This window comes from Polyergus mexicanus, unplaced genomic scaffold (assembly GCF_030449975.1).
Source record: "Polyergus mexicanus isolate NDT 795.1 unplaced genomic scaffold, iyPolMexi1.0 SCAF_26, whole genome shotgun sequence".
Classification (NCBI taxonomy): domain Eukaryota; kingdom Metazoa; phylum Arthropoda; class Insecta; order Hymenoptera; family Formicidae; genus Polyergus; species Polyergus mexicanus.
The window spans coordinates 1,220,573-1,240,069 of NW_027223346.1; the positions used below are offsets into that span (position 1 = coordinate 1,220,573).

The 19,497-nt window shown below is 35.6% G+C and overlaps 2 protein-coding genes across 6 annotated transcripts in view; one reads left to right on the forward strand and one right to left on the reverse strand.

Moving 5' to 3' along the window:
* Ssp3 (short spindle 3) overlaps positions 1 to 5,970 on the forward strand; it is a 40,919-nt gene extending 34,949 nt beyond the window's left edge. For all 4 annotated transcript variants that reach the window (XM_070314222.1, XM_070314221.1, XM_070314220.1 and 1 more), the window contains exons 13-15: positions 847 to 1,038; positions 4,292 to 4,465; positions 5,155 to 5,970. In XM_070314222.1, coding sequence (XP_070170323.1) covers positions 847 to 1,038; positions 4,292 to 4,465; positions 5,155 to 5,229 — 441 coding nt within the window. In that variant the 3' untranslated portion in view covers positions 5,230 to 5,970. The remainder of the gene's footprint in view (positions 1 to 846; positions 1,039 to 4,291; positions 4,466 to 5,154) is intronic.
* Positions 1 to 19,497, reverse strand: part of LOC138943402 (uncharacterized) — a 120,190-nt gene that overhangs the window by 34,037 nt on the left and 66,656 nt on the right. Inside the window, exons 1-2 of one of the 2 annotated variants that reach the window (XM_070314229.1) lie at positions 10,382 to 10,530; positions 9,854 to 9,893 (exon numbers count right to left, since the gene is read on the reverse strand). The gene's annotated coding sequence lies outside the window, so the exon portion shown is untranslated. Of the gene's footprint in view, positions 1 to 9,853; positions 9,894 to 10,381; positions 10,531 to 19,497 lie in introns of those variants that run through there. The other variant, XM_070314230.1, reaches the window with a different exon arrangement.

A 19,497-nucleotide genomic window follows, 5' to 3' on the forward strand; every position in this document is an offset into this window, starting at 1 on the left:
AAACACTTTTTAAAACAATCCCGATCATCGATACTCGGACTATTTAAAGAGGGTACGTGTATATTCACACATTAGAGATCGCCGTAAAATTCATTACTCTTTAATTCGTTACGCTCTACGATTTGTCGGCCCCTCTCCCCCCCCCCCTCTCTCTCTCTCTCTCTCTCGCCCCTAGGGCATCGCCTCTTCAAATGACAACGATGCCGCTTGTTGCCGTCAACAATGCGGCTTATCGTCGGAGGGCATCGAGCGGATGATGGAGATATCATGTATCGCTAAGGGTTTGGGGAGGAGGGGGTTATTCGCCTGTCAAGACGCAAAGGGCCTCCCGTGAAGTTCTCTCGCAGCGAGCCAACCGCGAATTGAATCGAGGCGGTGTCTCGCGCCCCATCCCGTACGAACGAAGGCCATAAAGGCTCTATCCTGTGCCCCGCGGGAGGGCCGCGCACCCTTCTCCCGCCGCCCCCCCCCCCACGAGTCCCGCGGGATCGTCCGTCGATTATCCCGCGCGGTCCAGATGAGCCCTGACTAGATTTGCCAAAAACCAAATAGCCTATTATCCATTCTCTTTGGCCCGTGGCTCCTCTCCCGATTCGCCGGTTTCGCCGACGACAAAAAGTGCCCGCTGTCTTAGATTTCAACGAGCTTAAACGCTCGCCTTGAAAGGGGTGGAGGGAGGGGGGGAGGAGGGGATTCGATAATTTAGGATCGCGGAATTACATCGATACTATCAAGTACGTTATATCCATGTCGGATTCACTCGTAAGCTGATGAAAGTTCTAACATTGTCGAGGACGATTTATTATTTACAAAAAGTTCACGATTCACCCCTAACTCTTGTTGCAGAGCTTCTTGGGTGCCGAAGGTACGAGTTTACAATGGCGATTGATAGCGAGCCATCTGATAACCCGGTTATCTCGCGATTCTTTGTCGGACAAATTGGAAATTGGATCTATGGCGAATACAAGCGGCATCCATATCCTTTCGGAGCTATTTATGGTGCTTGGCTACTTTGCCCTCAACAATCCAGACAATCAGGTACGCATCGCTCACATATCGCTCGACAATCGATCATTTCGCAATGTAAAGGAGGGAGGGGGAGGAATAAAGTCTCTTTAGCATTGGATTAAAGGGAAATCGTTTAAATTATGTACTTTCTTACAGAGATTCTCCAAATTTGCTATTGAATTAAAAAGCCAATCTTGTAAATCTGCAAACTGTAAAAATATCCCTTCGAAAGTATTTTTTTTAATTTCCCCCAAAAATGAAAAAAGAGCTACATATGCTGACATCATTAATTTTATTCTCTTCTTTTTTTTTTACAAATTTTTTCATGTAAATTGTAACACTTTTTTTATTGCCTTTAATTTATCTTTAAAGATATTAAATATATTTCAATTTTTTTTTTTTATGGATATATATTATTAAATTTGATAAGGGCGTGACTTGTTGAAAATATCCTCTCACTTTTGACGTTATATCGCATGTAACTTTGATCGCTTTAAATTCTTCGAGTTGTGGCGGATTTCCTCGACTGTAATACCTCGAATTACCCTGTATGTTCGCGTAAAATGAACGCGTGGCGTTACCCACCAAGAAGAAGGAAGGAGCTGTTAGACACAACACACTCAACGGACCTCCTATCAATATACGGCCGAATGCCGTTAAGATATATTTACGGCGTTCCGTCCCATGCACGTCTCGCGACGCGCGTGCACGTGCAGCGCCGGCTCGTCAGCTCGCGATACGTCGCGCGAGAATTCCCAATAAATAATTATAACGGGATATGGAAAATGAAAGCTTCATCAACCATGATGTTGGACGTATTTAAAGAAATAAAAGATGAATAAATATGAAAAAATCAAAACAATTTTTTACGGATGATACTACAAAAATTTGTGTATTATTGAGAAATATATATAAATTACTTTTAAAATCTTTCAGATTTTTTGATGCAAAGTTATTACTTAATCTATAATTTGATTTTGATTAATACTATATAACTGAACATTAATAATCAATTTCGATTGAGTAAAATTAAAGAAATTAATTACAATTTTAGAAAAATTAAGAGCAAAAATTCGGCTTTTTAATAATACTTTTCACAATTTAAGAATACTTCTCGCGCAAAGGATTGATGGGAATGTTCCAATGCCCATCGCCTAAGAGCGGTCCTGCATCCACGTCGATCCCGCGAATGCGTGAATCGGGATGTAAGCGCTGAGTGCATCGCCGATGTCGCGCATTCGTCTTTCAGCGCTTTTTTAAGGGGGGGCTGCTCGCGCAGGAACGAGAAGAGTCGATCGACCCTCCGAGAGTAGCTGACTCGGGGAAAATCGTCTTCCGCGAGAATAGAGAAAGAGAGAGAGAGAGAGAAACGAAGAGAGGGAGGAACGAAACGCTTTTAAAGCTCTCTACGAGCATCTGCGGTTATCGCGCCTGGCGCGACGTGTATCCACCTTCTCCGTTCGCGATCATAAACACGTCTCTGTATCCTCGTTTTTTGTCGACGCCCGTAACCGAATTCGAGAAATGGATTTTTTTTTTTTTTGCGGTGGCGCCGTGCGGCGCGTATGCGTTTTACCACTCTCTTTCCGCTCTTATTTTAAGTCCGGAATATTAACTGACCCCTTTTGGAAGGGCGCGCGCGCGCGCGTGCCATCGCGTATCGTTCATCATACATATTCTTGTTAATTAATATTTCGAAAATGTTACTCGCTCTTGTTATAGAATCAAATAGTGTTAACAGATTTACACTAAATATTCCTGGAAAAATTAAATTTTACGAAAGAGAGAGGGAAAAGGACTACGAATTTTATTGTGGAAATCGCGGGATCTACGTGGATGCAGGATCGCTCATAGGCGATGGGCATTGAAATATTCCCATCAATTCTTTGCGCGAGAATATTCTTAAATTGTGAAAAGTATTATTAAAAGGCGGAATTTTTGCTCGTAAAATTGTAATCAATTTCCTCAATTTTACTCGATTGAAATTGATTATTAATATTCAGTTATAGTATTAATCAAAATCAAATTATAGATTACTCAGATGTAAGTAATAACTTTGCATTAAAAGAGCTGAAAGATTTTAAAAGTAATTATTATATATTTCTTAATAATACACAAATTTTTGTAGTATCATCTTTAAAAAAATGTTTTTTTTTTTTCCATAGTTATTTATATTTTATTGTATCATAATAGTAATCTTATTGTTTTATGCAGAAAATCGTTTGACATATTTCATGTTATGGTTAAAATAAGGTTTCCTATGTGATCCCGGCTGCATTTCATGCGATGAAGAATTTTTATGATTTTAATATAATTTTCACGTAAATATACAATATTTTTTATGATCAGTGTTTCAATGTTCTTCCTTATTTCCGTTGGCTAACTGGAAACACGTCAAACAACCTTTTGCATGGATGAGGCTACTTTTATAGCATAGTTTCCACGATAAAAGCTACTTTTTCAATAAAGAGAACTCGTGGTCTCGCTCTATCTTTTTCTCTCCTTTTCTGAAACGATCCATTTCATCGCGAATCAATAATTGCCGCGAATTACGTTAGTACACGGAGAACTATGATAACGCCAAAAGATAAATCGACATTTAACATGAACACGATACGGGTTACGTGGCGCCGAATAAGGAAGGGATGCATAAAATGTGGGCATTTCCTGCAAGAGTTTTCCGCAGGTGCACAGGAATACAACGTCCTGTTCGCAGAGACACTTGTCATAGACGCAAACGTCCGGTGACGTCTTCTGACGCTAAAGACTCTTTTTCTCTCTTCCGTGACACCTGGGTTAATTTAGGTTCTCACGCTCTTTAAGAAAATTACTCTGTCGCTTTAATTAACCGTTCTCGTCGCCGCGCGTCACGATCGAGAGGCTACGAAGGTTCGATATGCGGGTAATTTGTAATTATAAAAGAATCTTCATCCGGTACACTGGTCTTCTCGCTCGGAAACTTCTGAGAGCGGCAAGCGATGTTACAAAACGAATACACAAAGAAACAATAATCCCTAGGAATTTATGTTGCGGAGTATAATATTTTTTAACAATGAAAACTTGAAGTGACATTTAATACAAAATTATAAAATAACAGATTCTTCTCGGTAATTCTCCGCTACGATAATTTCTAGTCGTTCTCTTTCATTTTTATCGTTACAAATTTTACAGAGTTATTAGAAAAGTGAGTTGAAGAGAGAAAAAAAAAAGAAAAAAAAATCACTAATAATAAGAGAATGGGCTAGTAATAAATAACTATTTCGAGAAAATATCTCTATTTCAGCTGGTTCTCCAATCAGCTGGGGCGGGTCCTAGCGTTCTCCAGCAGTTATGCACACTACCGTTTCCCTTTTATGGAGATCCCAGATTGTTACCGTACACTTTGCCGGCACTTCTGGCCGCTACGCATAATAATTCCGAGGCAATGGCGATATTGTCTTGTGAGATGTCGTACGAGGTAAGTAATTAAAAATGTGCGACTCATATACGATAACTCCATCGTGTTAAAAGAAATTTCACACTAAACAGATATATCAATATCAATAATTTACGAAATGAGACAAATGTTTCGAAACACTTTATTCACAAGTTTGTTATTTTTTAGAAATATATGATTTATTTTCCTAACGCGTTAAAGAAAAATTTGTTTACGCATATCTGTCATCTCCCTATCTTTTTATATTATATTGAAAACTTTTATCAAGGTTTTAGCAAATATATATATTTTTTATTAATATTGTCTGTAACTTTTTTTAAATGCGATCAATTGCATTTTATATATAAATTAATGAGACACATTTATTGGTCACCGGTGATTTAATCACCACATGATTTAATATATTTACACATAAATATATATATATGTATCAATTTAAATATTTATACTTTTAATGTAATAATATTAATTTTACATCACATTCAATCAATGTTTTTTTGTAAATTGGTTTAAATTTAATTTTTAGACTTTATCTAAAAATATTCTACGAATGCTATCTTGTATCGGCTGTATCATATTTTTAAATAACACGGTTTGTAAGTTGATATTCACTTTATCCGCTTTCATTTATATTATATGCTTTCTATACATTTTTGTCTCCATATATGGATAATAATATTTAACGAATAAATTTACAAATTGGCTTACAGTTGCTGGAGCAGTACAGAAATTCAGACGAAGGTAAATTGAATCCTTTGGTGCATTTGCTGAAGGATAACGCCTAGCCTCTGCCTCGCGTTTTCCGCCTTAAAAGGTTTCATTAGTTTAATTCCATTTCTTAGGATTCTCATTAAAGGCGACTCTCGTAATCCGCGCGTATCGAAATCATTCACACATCGTTACGTCAATTTACAATTGTCCGTTTAACGAGATACGAACAAAAAACCGCAAAGCGAACATTTAAAGAGATTGAATGTAACGCGTAGCTAATTTAATTTAAAAATTCGTAGTCGCTTCTATCTATTATTGCATAATTAGATATACTATACGATCCCGATAATAGAAACTTCCCGTTAAGTAAGTAATACGTCGGATGCTAGCGATTCTTCAAGTCCAGGAATAAAACTCGATTTGCAGAGACGAAGGTTAAATTTACTCGAAAGTTAACGCGAACGAAAGAAAATAGCACGAACGTTAATTTAGACCGTTGCTTCCCAAACCATTCTCGTGCAGCTTATTTATGGCTGCAACATATGATGAGACACGCGTGATGTTCCGTTTTATAGGCTTGCAATCTACACCATCGAACTTCTGCACAGAGAGTTCTCGAATCTCTCGATTTTATAATTATAGATTTTAACGAATATATATTAAATATTTTAATACATCGTGCGCGCGTTCGTAAGTATTATTATGAAAATTACGAGAAAAATGTTGTAGAACTTTGGATTTTTGGGGGGAATTTGTAAAATACTCATTTAAGCATCGTGTCTTGTTGGAATTTAAAAAAAAAAAAAACACACATTTTCCGAATCTAAGGATGGGAAAAGCAAGAAATAGAGTTGCAATATATACTTTCGATTAATTGCTCGCAATGAGTGATCTCGCGTTGCGTTTTGCTTTGTCGAACGTAACGATGTGTGGAATAATTTATTCCAGTAACGACTTACGATCGAAGTTACCTGTCACCTCGGTGAACGGATGATGACATTAAACGTCACGACACACGACACCCTTTCTCAAGGTGCTTCAGATTTAAATTAAATAGGCGTATAACCCGAAATTATCGCATCGTCCTTCGTGAGTTGTCATTCTGAATAATTTATATTTTTACATTCTAATAAACCAGCAAAGATACGAATTTAAACGAGTCTGCCTTTTAAAAGGACTCGACGCGAGGAAACAGTGCGCGCGGATACGATTGTTTTCGAAGATATCGTTTCGATTAACAAACTTAAAGAGATGAGATGAAGAGATTAATTTCGCGATACTATCTTAAGATGATTATACGCGTATTACGGGAGGTATAATCGTGAGAAACAGGCGGACTATCTGTGAATCTAGTCCCTTTACAATGTTAGTAGATTCTATATATACATATATATTTGCAATCACATTGTGCGTATCTCTTCTATATTATTTACTATCGTCCTCTTTCCCTCGTTTTCCACACGTGCCAATCTTATTGTGCAAAAAAAAAAAATGTGTCTTCAAAGTGGGCCTTTTTCGCATAGTAATCGTCGCGTGGTACGGCCCGATAAACGTAGAAAGATGCGTATGTTAATCACACGTGAACTTGTGTACCGGAGTTATAATAGTATTCATCTCTGATCTTTTCTTCTCGAGAATCAAATCTACATTTCTATTTTAAATCAATACCTTTGGATATCGCAAAACTTGGAGAAATTTTATAGTTAGGCTATTAGCGAAATTATTCGAACAATATTATTATTTTATATTAGTTCAACAAACCGGCAATCATTACATTATTTATTTATCCCGAGCGTAATCGTTATACGTAATCGCGATGAATGTTAGACTTAGAAGGTACGAGTTTTCGTAATTACAACAGACGCATTCGTGCAATGTCCTGTCAATGCAATTGATAATTAAGTACTACACTGTTAAATAGAGTATGAAAAGATTTATTGATTTATTAATAGTTTGTGGGGCAGTATTTTCTATCGAGCTTTTTTTTTTTAAAAAAAAAAATGTATTTCATTGAAGATGCGCGCGCTGCACGCGTTTGTCGTGAAGTTTCGAATTTCCGACACTAAATATCTCAAGAACTTTTCGCGTAAATCGCACATTCTGTTCTTGCAAAGCAAATAGAATTCATCTACACGGGGGAGGGGAGGGGGGACTTCGTAATCCTAAATATATATTAATAAATATGATTGTGCGTAACAAGATGTTTCGCAACAAAAATAAATGTCTTGTCGCGGAATTTGATGGAAAATATTGCCTTGCTCATTATCGATTTTTCGAGCGTACAGACACACGTATACATGTAGCAAATATTTAACATTAACAATTTGAGTCGGACGAAAAACTCGAGAATCGTAAATATCTCATGCGTTCGACTTTAAATAAGATATACATTTAATAATAGTAATATATATATATATATATATTGTATAAATAAATAATATAAAATGTTTATTAGAATCTCTCTTCTGCGAAAATTTCGTCGTTCGAATAAATTGGCAGTTTTATTTAAGAGAGGAGCAATCTCGGCGAAGCTTTCGCGCAAGCTGATCGATATCATATAACATAGATATACTCTAGATTAGTAGCTGAAAATTGAATCGCAATGTTTTAGTGAGCTTAGTTTAGTAGCGTCGTTTTTTTGTCGCTGACTGCGAGAGCGCGCGGCTCGTAGCGTTATAAAAAACGAAAGAGAAGCGGTATTTTTCTACGATAGCATGTATGAAAATGCACATACGTAATTCGATTCGAGAAATGATCCTTTATATAAATTAATAAATGCGCACCACTCTCGCGGGGAATATATCTCTGCGACGTGTTCCTTCATTAATTCGATCCGTACTTATGCGTCTCTATCTCTCGTACTCGCGTCATTCGCGAGAATTTCATTCGTATCGTGTAGAATCTGTCGCGTTTGGAATAGCGTTTAGAAAAGGTAGCTATGTAAAGAGAATCGTGCAACTTTGTTAACAAAGCTCGACTAAGCTCGAATGGGGAGGTAAAGTTGAGTCTGCGGTATAAATCGGAAATAATGAATTCAACGAATATACGATGAGTTTTCGCCGCGATAAGTTTAATGGTTGTTACAAAATTATTAAAATAAATGGCGAGTATAATCGTTACAACGAGCGATTAAGCAAGTGTGACAATTATTAATTTTATTCTTAATATTGCGCGTACATTTATTACCCCAATTGATCTTAGTCCTTTAATGCTGGAAAAGTATTAGCCGCTCGCGGAAATGCAGATAGGATACGATTATTTTATCGCGAAGGGAAAGTAGTTTCGATACTTGTAACACGAACAATGTTAAGTGCCATACCGTACCATGTACTTGATGCGCATCGAGATTTTTGTCTCCCAGCATACGCATACATTTGGCGTATGTATTGTAGAAAGAGGAATATGTACTAAACCAATATATTACGTATGTAATATGTTATACGTAATAAAAATAACACGCTTTGCGATATATATATATATATATATATATATATATATATATACTCGTCTTTGTGAAGTTCGCTTAATTCTCCTCTAAAGATGACGAGATCCACGGAAACAGTAAATTCTATATTTAAAAAAATTATATAGAATATATATATTATTTGTGAAAAATTTCTGCGAATCTCGGAAAAGCGATATCGGTCTTCAATGTTAAATTTTTACGATTAAATTTCTCATCGAATTTTTTCTTCGAGAAAAAAATAACCGATCTCAAGATTGATAAAAAAAAAATTTGTCACTGAAAAATACATATCGCGAGATAAGGCACGAGATAAATCGACAACTATATATATATATTTTCGTCTCACCGTTTTCGCGGCAATCGAAGACTGATCGAGGCGGAAAAGAGAGAGAGAGAGAGAGAGAGAAAAATGTCTGTCGTCAAATCGAAAAAAGGCGCCGACGAGGTTCCCACCCGTGAAAAACGGCGGCAATCTCGCCCTCTCGTACTAGACTAGAAATGCTCACACACGCGTGCGCGCGGAAGAGAACCCGCGAGAATGACGTATGGGGTCCATGGGGTAATTTTTTTTTTCCGAAGCGTTTTAGCGCGAGATGCGCCTCTATACTTTTTCTGGCGCCGTAATCTATAGGCGCACTTAATACAGCCGCCTCGTTTTGAGTAACCTCGCCCTCAGCCCCTCACCGCGCTTTCGTTCGCCTCCTTTCCGCATCTCGTTTCTTCTTTTCGCTCCCCCGCCCCCCCCCCTCCGACATGCGCTCCTTCAACGTATGACGTTATTCCGCTCGTTCCTCACGCTGTTCCTTTTCCTCTCTTTCTCTTACGCTCCGCTAACGCTCGGCATCTCCGGACTCCACTTAGCGAGACTGCATAATATATCACGCTGCTTTTACATCGCACACCTATATACCGACCAGCCTGCAGCGCGCTTACGATGTGACGTTTACGCAGTACAGCCACGTGCACAGAAACGGCGGCACGCATTGCGTTTCGCTCATGGCGTGCCGCGATGCATCTCGCCACGAGTAAATCGACTTGGCTACGATATAACACGGTTAACGAAAGTAACCTCAGGAAAAGAGTGATCGTTTCTTGTAATATTTTTTTAATGCTTAATACGATTTAGATCACAGAAATGCCCTATCGCGTCGGATTTTCAAAAATTCACGCACAAAATCTACTACAAATCTACTACAAAGAGAGATTAAAATCAAAACGAATTAAAGACTCACCGGTACGATGCGCAACGGCGGAGTTGCGGGACGTAGCAATCTGTAAAATACAAATACAATATATCTAGATTATAAAAAGAATGTGTGTATCAGAATAATTAATATAAAATAATTATTATGCACAAATTAAAATTTTGCATTTTTTTTTACATAGATATTCAATACAAATGTTGTGTAGAATAAAAAAAAAAAAAAATGATTTTTTTTTAAATACAAATTTTTATGAAACATAATAAATTTGATTATTATATAATAAATGTAATCCAAATAATCTTTAATACAATGTTAAAATATTTATCATGAATCTATGTAAAAATATTACTTATAAATATTTTAATTTTTAAATATTAAAATATTAATATTAAATAAATTCTTAAAATAAAAGAGAAAAATATAGATTATACTATTTCATTACAAAATTATTTAAAAAAATGGATCATTATCGCGAAAGTACTGAGTATTTGATCTCACGCGCGCAATGATAATAAATAATATAAAATAAATTAAATGAATTAAAAAATCGCTCACCTCTCGGTTGCTCCGCCGTTGCCCGATGGCCTCCCCAGGTCTGCTTCCTCTTTTCTTGTCGATTCTTTAATGCTTCTTCACAGCATTCAATACTCATTCGCAAAAACACGGTTAATTAAGATCGCTCGCGTATTATTTATTTATTTCGTAACACTTTTCAAGGCATTCCAGCCATCGATCGAAACATATTATCGTTGATCGATCGATGCGAACCTTGTTACAACGCGATGGGAGAAAAATTGCGAATATATACAAAAGAATTTTGCACACGGTTACAATAAATATCGGAAAATCGGGCGATTAAATTCACGCGTCATTCCTCGCGATGATGCTACATTACTAACAGGGTTGGGAAGTAACGCGTTACTTGTAACGTCGTTACCGTTACAGTTACTTCTTTTCGGTAACGATTGTTACTCTTTTCTGTTTGCAACGGTAACGCCGTTATATTTTTTTTACAGTAACGGTAACGAATTAGCCGTTACTTTTATCGTTATTTTTTGGTTCTTTGTTATGTTATATCTATTCAATAGATAGATGTATTTTTTGAAAAATATTTTGTAGCCTTCTATCATAGGTTGCATTCCGATAGTCACTGCCAATACTGAAAATTTATAGTAACGTAAATTATAGATTTTACAACACTGGCATTGAATATTTGGAATACACTCTTAATAATATGAATATTTAAAAATATTGTTTGATAAAAATTTTCGACAAAATTGAAATTTCTAAATTACAATTTAAATTCCTATAAAGATAAGTGTATTAAAAATTAAAGATATTAACATAAATAATTAGAATCATTAAATCAATTTAATATAAGAGACGCTTCCTATATAGAGACTAATTTGGAGTTTTTAATTGTAACATAGATTATTACATTTAATATTGATTATTAAATAATTTTATAATCTATTAGCTTATTTTAGCATTAGGAAAAACAAAAATATAACGAAAAAGTAACGGAATCGTTACTTTCCAAGTAACGGTAACGGTAACGCGTTACTTTTATTAGGGTAACGTTCCCAACCCTGCTAACAAGTATATACTTTCAGTTTAAGAGGATTAATTATCATTTTATTATAACTCAAGTGTGTGTGTGGGTGTGTGTGTGTGTGAATAAATATATATATGAAGCGAAATTAAAATTTCCTACATTTTGACACACACACACACATACACACATACATACGCACCATCCCCCTTCTCCCCACATACACGTATGTATATATTTCTTACATTTATTCGATCGAGATCTATCGCGAGAGCAGCAAAGTTACGTCACGCTTAATATATTAATTCACACACTCGTGTTATAGTATTGGAATTAACGTACGGTTAGTAATCGATTGACGGTCGATAATATTTTATATCGATCAATATTATTAAAAATCAAATATATCTATCATCGCGTTTCGTATTTCTCGCCTATTTAAGTGTACAATATGCTCGTCGTTTGCTTGTAGATTTGTGAAATATATTCTTTCATATAAGTATCCGGTTAGCTTTACGTGTCGCGGAAATTAATAAATCGCGCGAGCTAATAATTTTAATTATAACAAATAATCGCGTTTATCGTCACTCGTTATTTTTCACATTTATACGTTTCGAAAGTTAACGACGACCACACGCCGCCTATACCTTCTCGCTCGAGTGTCTTGCGCGCGAATGATGACAAGGCCACACCATGTAAACAATATATACCATCTTACACGCCACAAAAACGAGTGTCAAACATCGTATAATATAATATCTAATATATACAATATTTTTGGTATTTAAAATTTTTCACCCATTTCGCTCATTATTTTTACCTTTAAAACGCAAAGTATTGTACACAAATAGCAGAATCGATCGATTAAAGATAAAACGAAATATAATATTATAAATATATTATATAAATACTTATGTAATAAATAATAGTGATATGTAAATAGTAACATATAATTCGCCATTATTAGTGATTAATTTGAAATACGAAAAGTCTATTAGATATCCCGCGTGAATTTATTTTATAGCGCGTTAAATATTTCATAGAAAGAAGAAATGAGATTTGCATACGTAATGTTAGTTCGGCGCTTGTCCTCGCGGCGTATAAGCGTGGTATGTATTGTTTACAAACTGTGGCCTTGTCGCGGCGACACTCGAGCTCGAGACATCGCGACGCGAGCCACTCTTCGTATATCTTCGCATTACTTTCTAAAACGCGGTCGTTTCTTACAATTATTAGAAATTAATGATAAACGATTATTAAGACAAAATTATTAATTGATTAATCGCGCGCCACGACTATTCGTTTCGAATGATAGAAAAGCACTGTTCGTTAATAATACAAGTATTTCGTATAATTCGTTGGAAATAAACTATATGTATAATTCTGAATTTTGATTGTATATTTTCCGACGATTCATTACGTCGTCAATAGCCGATTTAAAGAACTCGGGTATTAACGAATGCATATAATCGATAACAAATAGCCGTCGTCGCAAGACTTATACGTCGTTATTATATTCTTACGTGTCGTGATATCAGGATAAAATTGCCGACGTCTTTTGGAATTTTTAAAATTATGTTTTCATTTTTACTTATGTTATACATAACGCGCAGTAAAATTGTTCTATAAAATATACTGTTTATCAATCCGTACGAAGTATCGCGCGATTATCATATTTTGCATTAGTGCGCGCGTAATTATGCGTATTCGTATTTTCGCAAGTGAATGCGAAATGAAGAAGTAGCAAAAAATCAATGAGAGAGAAGGAACAGATCCGGGAAGATGTCCATTGACGGCGGAGCAATCGGATAAGGTAAGTGATTTATTGTTTAACTCATTACTCGCGAAATTAATTCTTCTTTTATTTCCATCTACCATCGATCTGAGATTAAATTAAAAATTGAAAATGCAATTGGTTTGAGTTTTCCTTCATATAGTAAAAATATAGTATTACGTAATGGCTATAAAAAAAAAAAGAAGAAGTAACATAACGACGCTAACTTTATATGAAATTGAAAGTAAAAGAAATAGTAGAAAACATACGAATATGTATTCGATTGGAAAATTCTTATTTTTCTCGATAAATAAATGTAAAATTAAATTCTTTAACGTATATTTTTGCATGAAATTGTGAGATGTGCTATCAGGAATTTTTAAGTATATGTTTTTCAGAGGAAGGCTTTTATTATCATTAAATTATCTTTTTCTTATCGCAAGTTATCTTAAGGAATGCAATAGTAATCTTTGTTTTTGACACATAACGCTAAATTTTCGTCAAAAGTTGGAAAATCTAACGTTCTTCTTTTAAATTTTGATTATTTATTCAAGCTCGTTTTTATCATTCAATTGTTTTCAAATTTTCAATTGTCATCCGTCGCATCGATTTCACCATTTCATATTCGTCTTGACGTATTAGATTTGTATTTTGTAAAATCCTAAAGTTTGAATAGACACGTGAAAAATCGATCGTCCGTTATCTTTAATGATTTATTTTACAATTCTATAACGAATCTACCTCAAATATTTAATTAGGAGAATCTTACTTAATCAAAGATCTTTAATCTTCATCAAATTTCTGTTGAAAATTGAAAGTTCTAACGATATATTTAATTTTGAGTGGTATAAAACTTCTTAAGCACATTGTATGCCGTAACTGTGTAAGCGTAAAGTACGCTAAAACAGTCTTATAAAAGTCTAATTTGAAGTTTCTCGAAATTGATAGATCATTCTGAAGATCGGAATTGTATCTAGTTTAAAAAAAAAAAAACTACATGAAATTATAATTTCTTCCTCAGATTTAAGAAAAGATTTTTTTTTCATTCAAACGTGTGATCGATAATAGACAATATCGTTCTTAAATTATTTTTTTGGTGCTGTCATTTCGTTCGATGGATATTACCTTTACTCTTATGATTCACTCTTGGATGTCGCGTTAAAATTTTTTCATATAGTTGACTAAAATGAATACATAATAGAAATTATGAAAAGGAAAGGGGGAATAATAAATTTTATAGAAAAGTTCAGAGAGAAATCGACGATGCAAAAAGAAATGCTCCATTTAACGGCTGATATGGTAAGAATTTGCGTCTACCGAATAAGTTTAATCTCAAAAACGCTATCTCGCCCCGTCCGAAATCATCGTAATTTCGGCGAGAATAACGACGACGCGGTGTGTGGAGACGGGGATAGGGAAGAGCGTTCTCACGATTACAGGAAGCAACCCTTTGCCGCGCGAACGCGTCGCGAGGACCGAGGGCATGCGTGTGGTTGGGAGAGAAGGGGGAGGGTGCTATATGTCCATTACGCTTATTACAACCCCGACCACCCGCCGCCACCGCCGTCCTTTAACCATCCGCTCCCTCGATCCGCCGCCACCCACCCTTTTACGTGGATGAACATCGATCGACACACACGACCTGGAATAGTCGGCCGCGCCAGTCAACGCACCAGGTAACTAAATTGCCCTCGTTCTCGACGTTCCGAATTCGGTTAGACCGAACGTCGAAACTTCGATATAATGTCCGGACCACTTTCTGACGGCTCTTCCTGAGCCACCGCTGCGATGCTTGGATATTATTGTTCTCGCGTTAGAGAAAAACGCGATCTTTTTTTTTTCTATATTAATCTTTGAATCGCGTGTGTCTCTTACCGCTCCGAATTGCGTTCGTTGAATTAATTAATCAATATTGTATCCAGAGTGAAAATATTCAAATTACTTCTACGCAGAATTAATCGCGAGAGGACCTTACCTTTCACAGTTCTTTTATAAGATCTCTTTTTCAGCTTAGTAATTATAAAAAAAAAAAAAAAAAAAAATGACGCGAGTAGATTTTATTTCAATAATTTTAAATTTAATTTCAATTATGAGGATGATTAAAGTTAATAATTAATGAAGAGAAAGATACGAATGGAAACAAAATACTTTAGGTAGAAAAAATTAACTCTGCGTGTATAAAGAAATTTGTAACGTGATATATATAATGTTTCTTTCGTGGAAATAAAATGTTTAATTTCATACGCAATAACCGAACTTTTGCCCAAAATTCAAACCGTAATGTGTTGTAGGCAATTTCGTTATTTATTGTGCGTGTAAATTGGCATCCACATTGTACACATATATATTTTGGTTGCATTCGCTTATTGTGAATAATATATGGTACACGTAGAAGTTGTATAATAGTTTAATTGCGCGCACGCAACAATATTATACTAAATATGCATATATAAAATGTGCAAACATATTATGAGATTATACGTTAAGAGATTTATTCAAATGCAAATAAAATAAAACATTATTCTAGAAATAAAGTAACGAAATAATGTAAAATTAGATCCTTTTGATCTGCCTTTTAGTGTAGATTGAGCAAAACCAACATTATTTATGATAATTATCTTAGCGTACGCGCGATTGAAAAATCATCTCTTGAAATACACACTATATAAAAATCTCGATTTACTCCCTCTCTTTCTCTCTATCTTTTCTTTCACTTTGCGTTGTTCCCGCCTTTTCTCGTTCTCCCTAAAATCGGATCGGTTTTCCCGATTGCGGAGAGCACCCTTTCGACTTCGGGATCGACGAGTCGGAGACAGACGGGAAGACCAGGAAGAGTGCGGGCACACCGAAACCCGATCGTTGTTTACGCAGTGCGTCGTACCTCCCTCGCGTAAGCAAAACGTCCGTCCGTCCATCCATCCACATCCATCGCTTCGAGCAAACACATCCCGCGGTACCCTAAAAGCGATATTCGGTTGCCGAAGGTCCGGCGTCTTCTCCGCGTTGCGTTCGTCAATGAATTGGGGCAAAATTTTCCCCTCGCATCTCGTCATTTCTTCAATTATATAATATTTATCGTAAAAAGATCACCAAAATATATCATACAGTTTACCGTACGATTCGCGCGAATTGTCGCGCTTTCCCCCGTCCTCATCGTCGTCGATTCGCGTAATCAACGATAACCCCGCAGACGAGAGAGGTCTAAAGGAGTCAGTTCTTATTGAAGATCCGCGTTCTATGGGTACGGAATAAAAAAAGAGAAAAAAAAAAAGAAGAAAAGATAAGGAAAAGAGAGGAAATAATTGTGAGAGGAGACGCGCGGTGATCGCCCGCTGGCAGGGGCGCGGCTCCTGATTGCTGTCGCATTGTGCACCGCCTCGTTCCACAAACGAGGACGAGGCAGCATTGTCGCCGCGTGCATCGTGCCTGAATAACGTCGGCAGGTCGACTACGACGAATGACGAGTGGGAGGAACCGCGGAGGAGAAAGACGCACGAGGAGGGAGATTTCTAGCTCAAGGGGACACGTGGGAGAGGGGAGAGATGGAGGGGAAAGAGAGTAAAAATTAAACCCCAGAGACAATGGGTCAAGCGTCCATAGAATCGGAAACACCAAACACGCCCTTGCCCTTCTGTCCGCTTTTTTTTTCTTTTTTTCGGAGCCCCTCGATTATAAGCGGAATAAAACTACGAAACGTCAGCGTTGTCTATAATATTTCCGTTTTGAAGATGACAAATATAGTTTCTTTCAATTATAAAAAATAAATTATAGAAAATATTAACATACATTACACGCGTGATGTTGTGTAGAAAAGATAGATAGATAGTTTTTTTACAATTGCTGAAATAAAGCGCACAATCGATATATAATGGACTCGTGAAATTAATCATTCCGAGAATTTCAAAAATATTGCTTAAAAATTTATTACTTAAAAAAAAAAATGTACATTTCCTTTTAATAATATGCATGTTATAAGTATACTCTCACGTTTGTTTATATTTTTCTTTTAGTTCTTCTTAAAACTTGTGTAAGATTTTTAAAACGCTTGATCAATTTCATGACCGATTGCATATACTAGACTAGATTATCTGCAAGCAAAATTTTACTGCAATTGTGTGATTTTTTTCAAGATGAAATTAATTAACACAATATTGGAATATTTTGTCTTTCATTTGACGTAACAATTTAATCGATTAAAATTTGTGATTTGAATTATATATATATATATATATATATATATATAACGTTATAATAATTATATATATAAAATTATGTTTTAATAGTCTTTAGATATATTTATATACAACCATGAAATCATAGTACAAATTCGAACGATACGGTACGCCAAAGTATTGAGATTTATCGCGAGAAGTCAGAACTGGTTCACGTACGATATAACAGAAGCTACTTAAAATCTATCATCCACGATGCTCAATGACACAGATGCACCGGACCCATTCACGGTTACGTGTTATTTTATTTCATAGCCTCTCTCTCGCGCCCCTTATGGTGTCTGCTGCGTCGATGTGGCGTATTAAACACGAATGGACGGCGAGAGCGGCGCGCGCGGTGTAAATGGAAGGAACGGATAGAGAGATAGGGAGAGGAGCGCGCAACGAAAGCTACGCGTTATTGCAACGGTGATGAGGAAAGACAGCCAGAATAGGGACATACACACGTACACGCGCTCGCAGCGCGCAATGTGGACACAGTCAAGGTCCAGTGATCGGCTGATTGATTGTCTCTACGGGGGTCGCTATTTAAGGGTATCATCGCCAACCGGATGACAGAGGCGTACGGGATAGTTGGCGAAGCAGATCTTTTGAAAAAATTTAACACGTATGATCAGAAACAAAGATCTTTGCGTGTTTTTATTTATTAAAGTAATCATTTAACCCCGTTATGTGTCGCGAGAGAATGCGGGGACGGATCTTGTATATCGGCGCCGTGATTATTTAGATCATTTTAGGAAAGACATCATTTTCTATATAAAAAGATATATATTATATATGTAAAAATATATGTTTATATTTTTTTATATAATAGGCGCATACACGAGCTCTTGCGATTGCGGGGGGCAGTTAACGCGAAATGCAGACGAGGATGTCGTTTAGTCGATGACGATGAAATGGCTGCCTCGATCATCTAGTACTCGATTGGTGTTCCCCACGTTTCCGATCACACGAAGGAAATCGCCCTCCTTTGGCTTTAAATCGGGTCACCGGATATGTACTCGAAGGACTATAATGGGGACGAAAGCTGGGGAGGGAGAATCGAGGAATGTGCGAAAGGAAAAAGCTAGGAAGAGAGGGTGAAAAGGAGCACTTTGGCTTGAGCGGGGAGAGAAGAGTGTAGGATAATTTTGTCAAATCTTAAGACTTTGTGGCAAAAATATAGTTATGCATTTTAATTTAAACATTATAATTAGTGATACATTAAATCTTTTAACGGATCGATCTCCATAAATGTATAGAGTTTTTAAAAACTAGAAAATTTTCATCGCTAGAGTCTTCCTGCATTAATTATCCATGCATTTTATTTATAATGTCCCGATATATTTTAAATATATTTTATACATTATACAAAAATACTTTAGAGACGGGATATTTTAACGAAATATTTAAACTTTTTTTTTCTTTTTTTAAATTAAATTATTATTATTAGAAAAATATAATATGCAGATTAATTGTAGAGACAAAATCTATAATTAAAATAATAATATAAATGAAATATTTATAAAAATACTTTAGAGACGGGATATTTTATCGAAATATTTAAACTTTTTTTTTTTTTTAATTAAATTATTATTATTAGAAAAATATAATATGCAGATTAATTGTAGAGACAAAATCTATAATTGAAATAATAATATAAATGAAATATTTATAAAAATACTTTAGAGACGGGATATTTTATCGAAATATTTAAACTTTTTTTTTTTTTTTTTAAATTAAATTATTATTATTAGAAAAATATAATATGCAGATTAATTGTAGAGACAAAATCTATAATTGAAATAATAATATAAATGAAATATTTATAAAAATTCGAAAAATGTGAATCATGAATATGGAAAATAATATTATTGTAATAAAATATCAACGCAAGAGAGACAAGTGTAAAGTATTGTATAATTAGGAATTAAAAATTGTAGAAAGATCGGATCGTATTTATTTTAATTTTTACTATTCGCTAGAATTTTCCTTGCCGTTCACAAGTGCAAGTTGAGACGTGATAATTTATTGTATTATCAAAAATCACAATTTCGTGAAATGAAGCGACTTGCAGCGAAGCTAGAGTACAAAAAGGAAAGAAAATATTGGAAGAAATCGTCCCTTCCGAGGA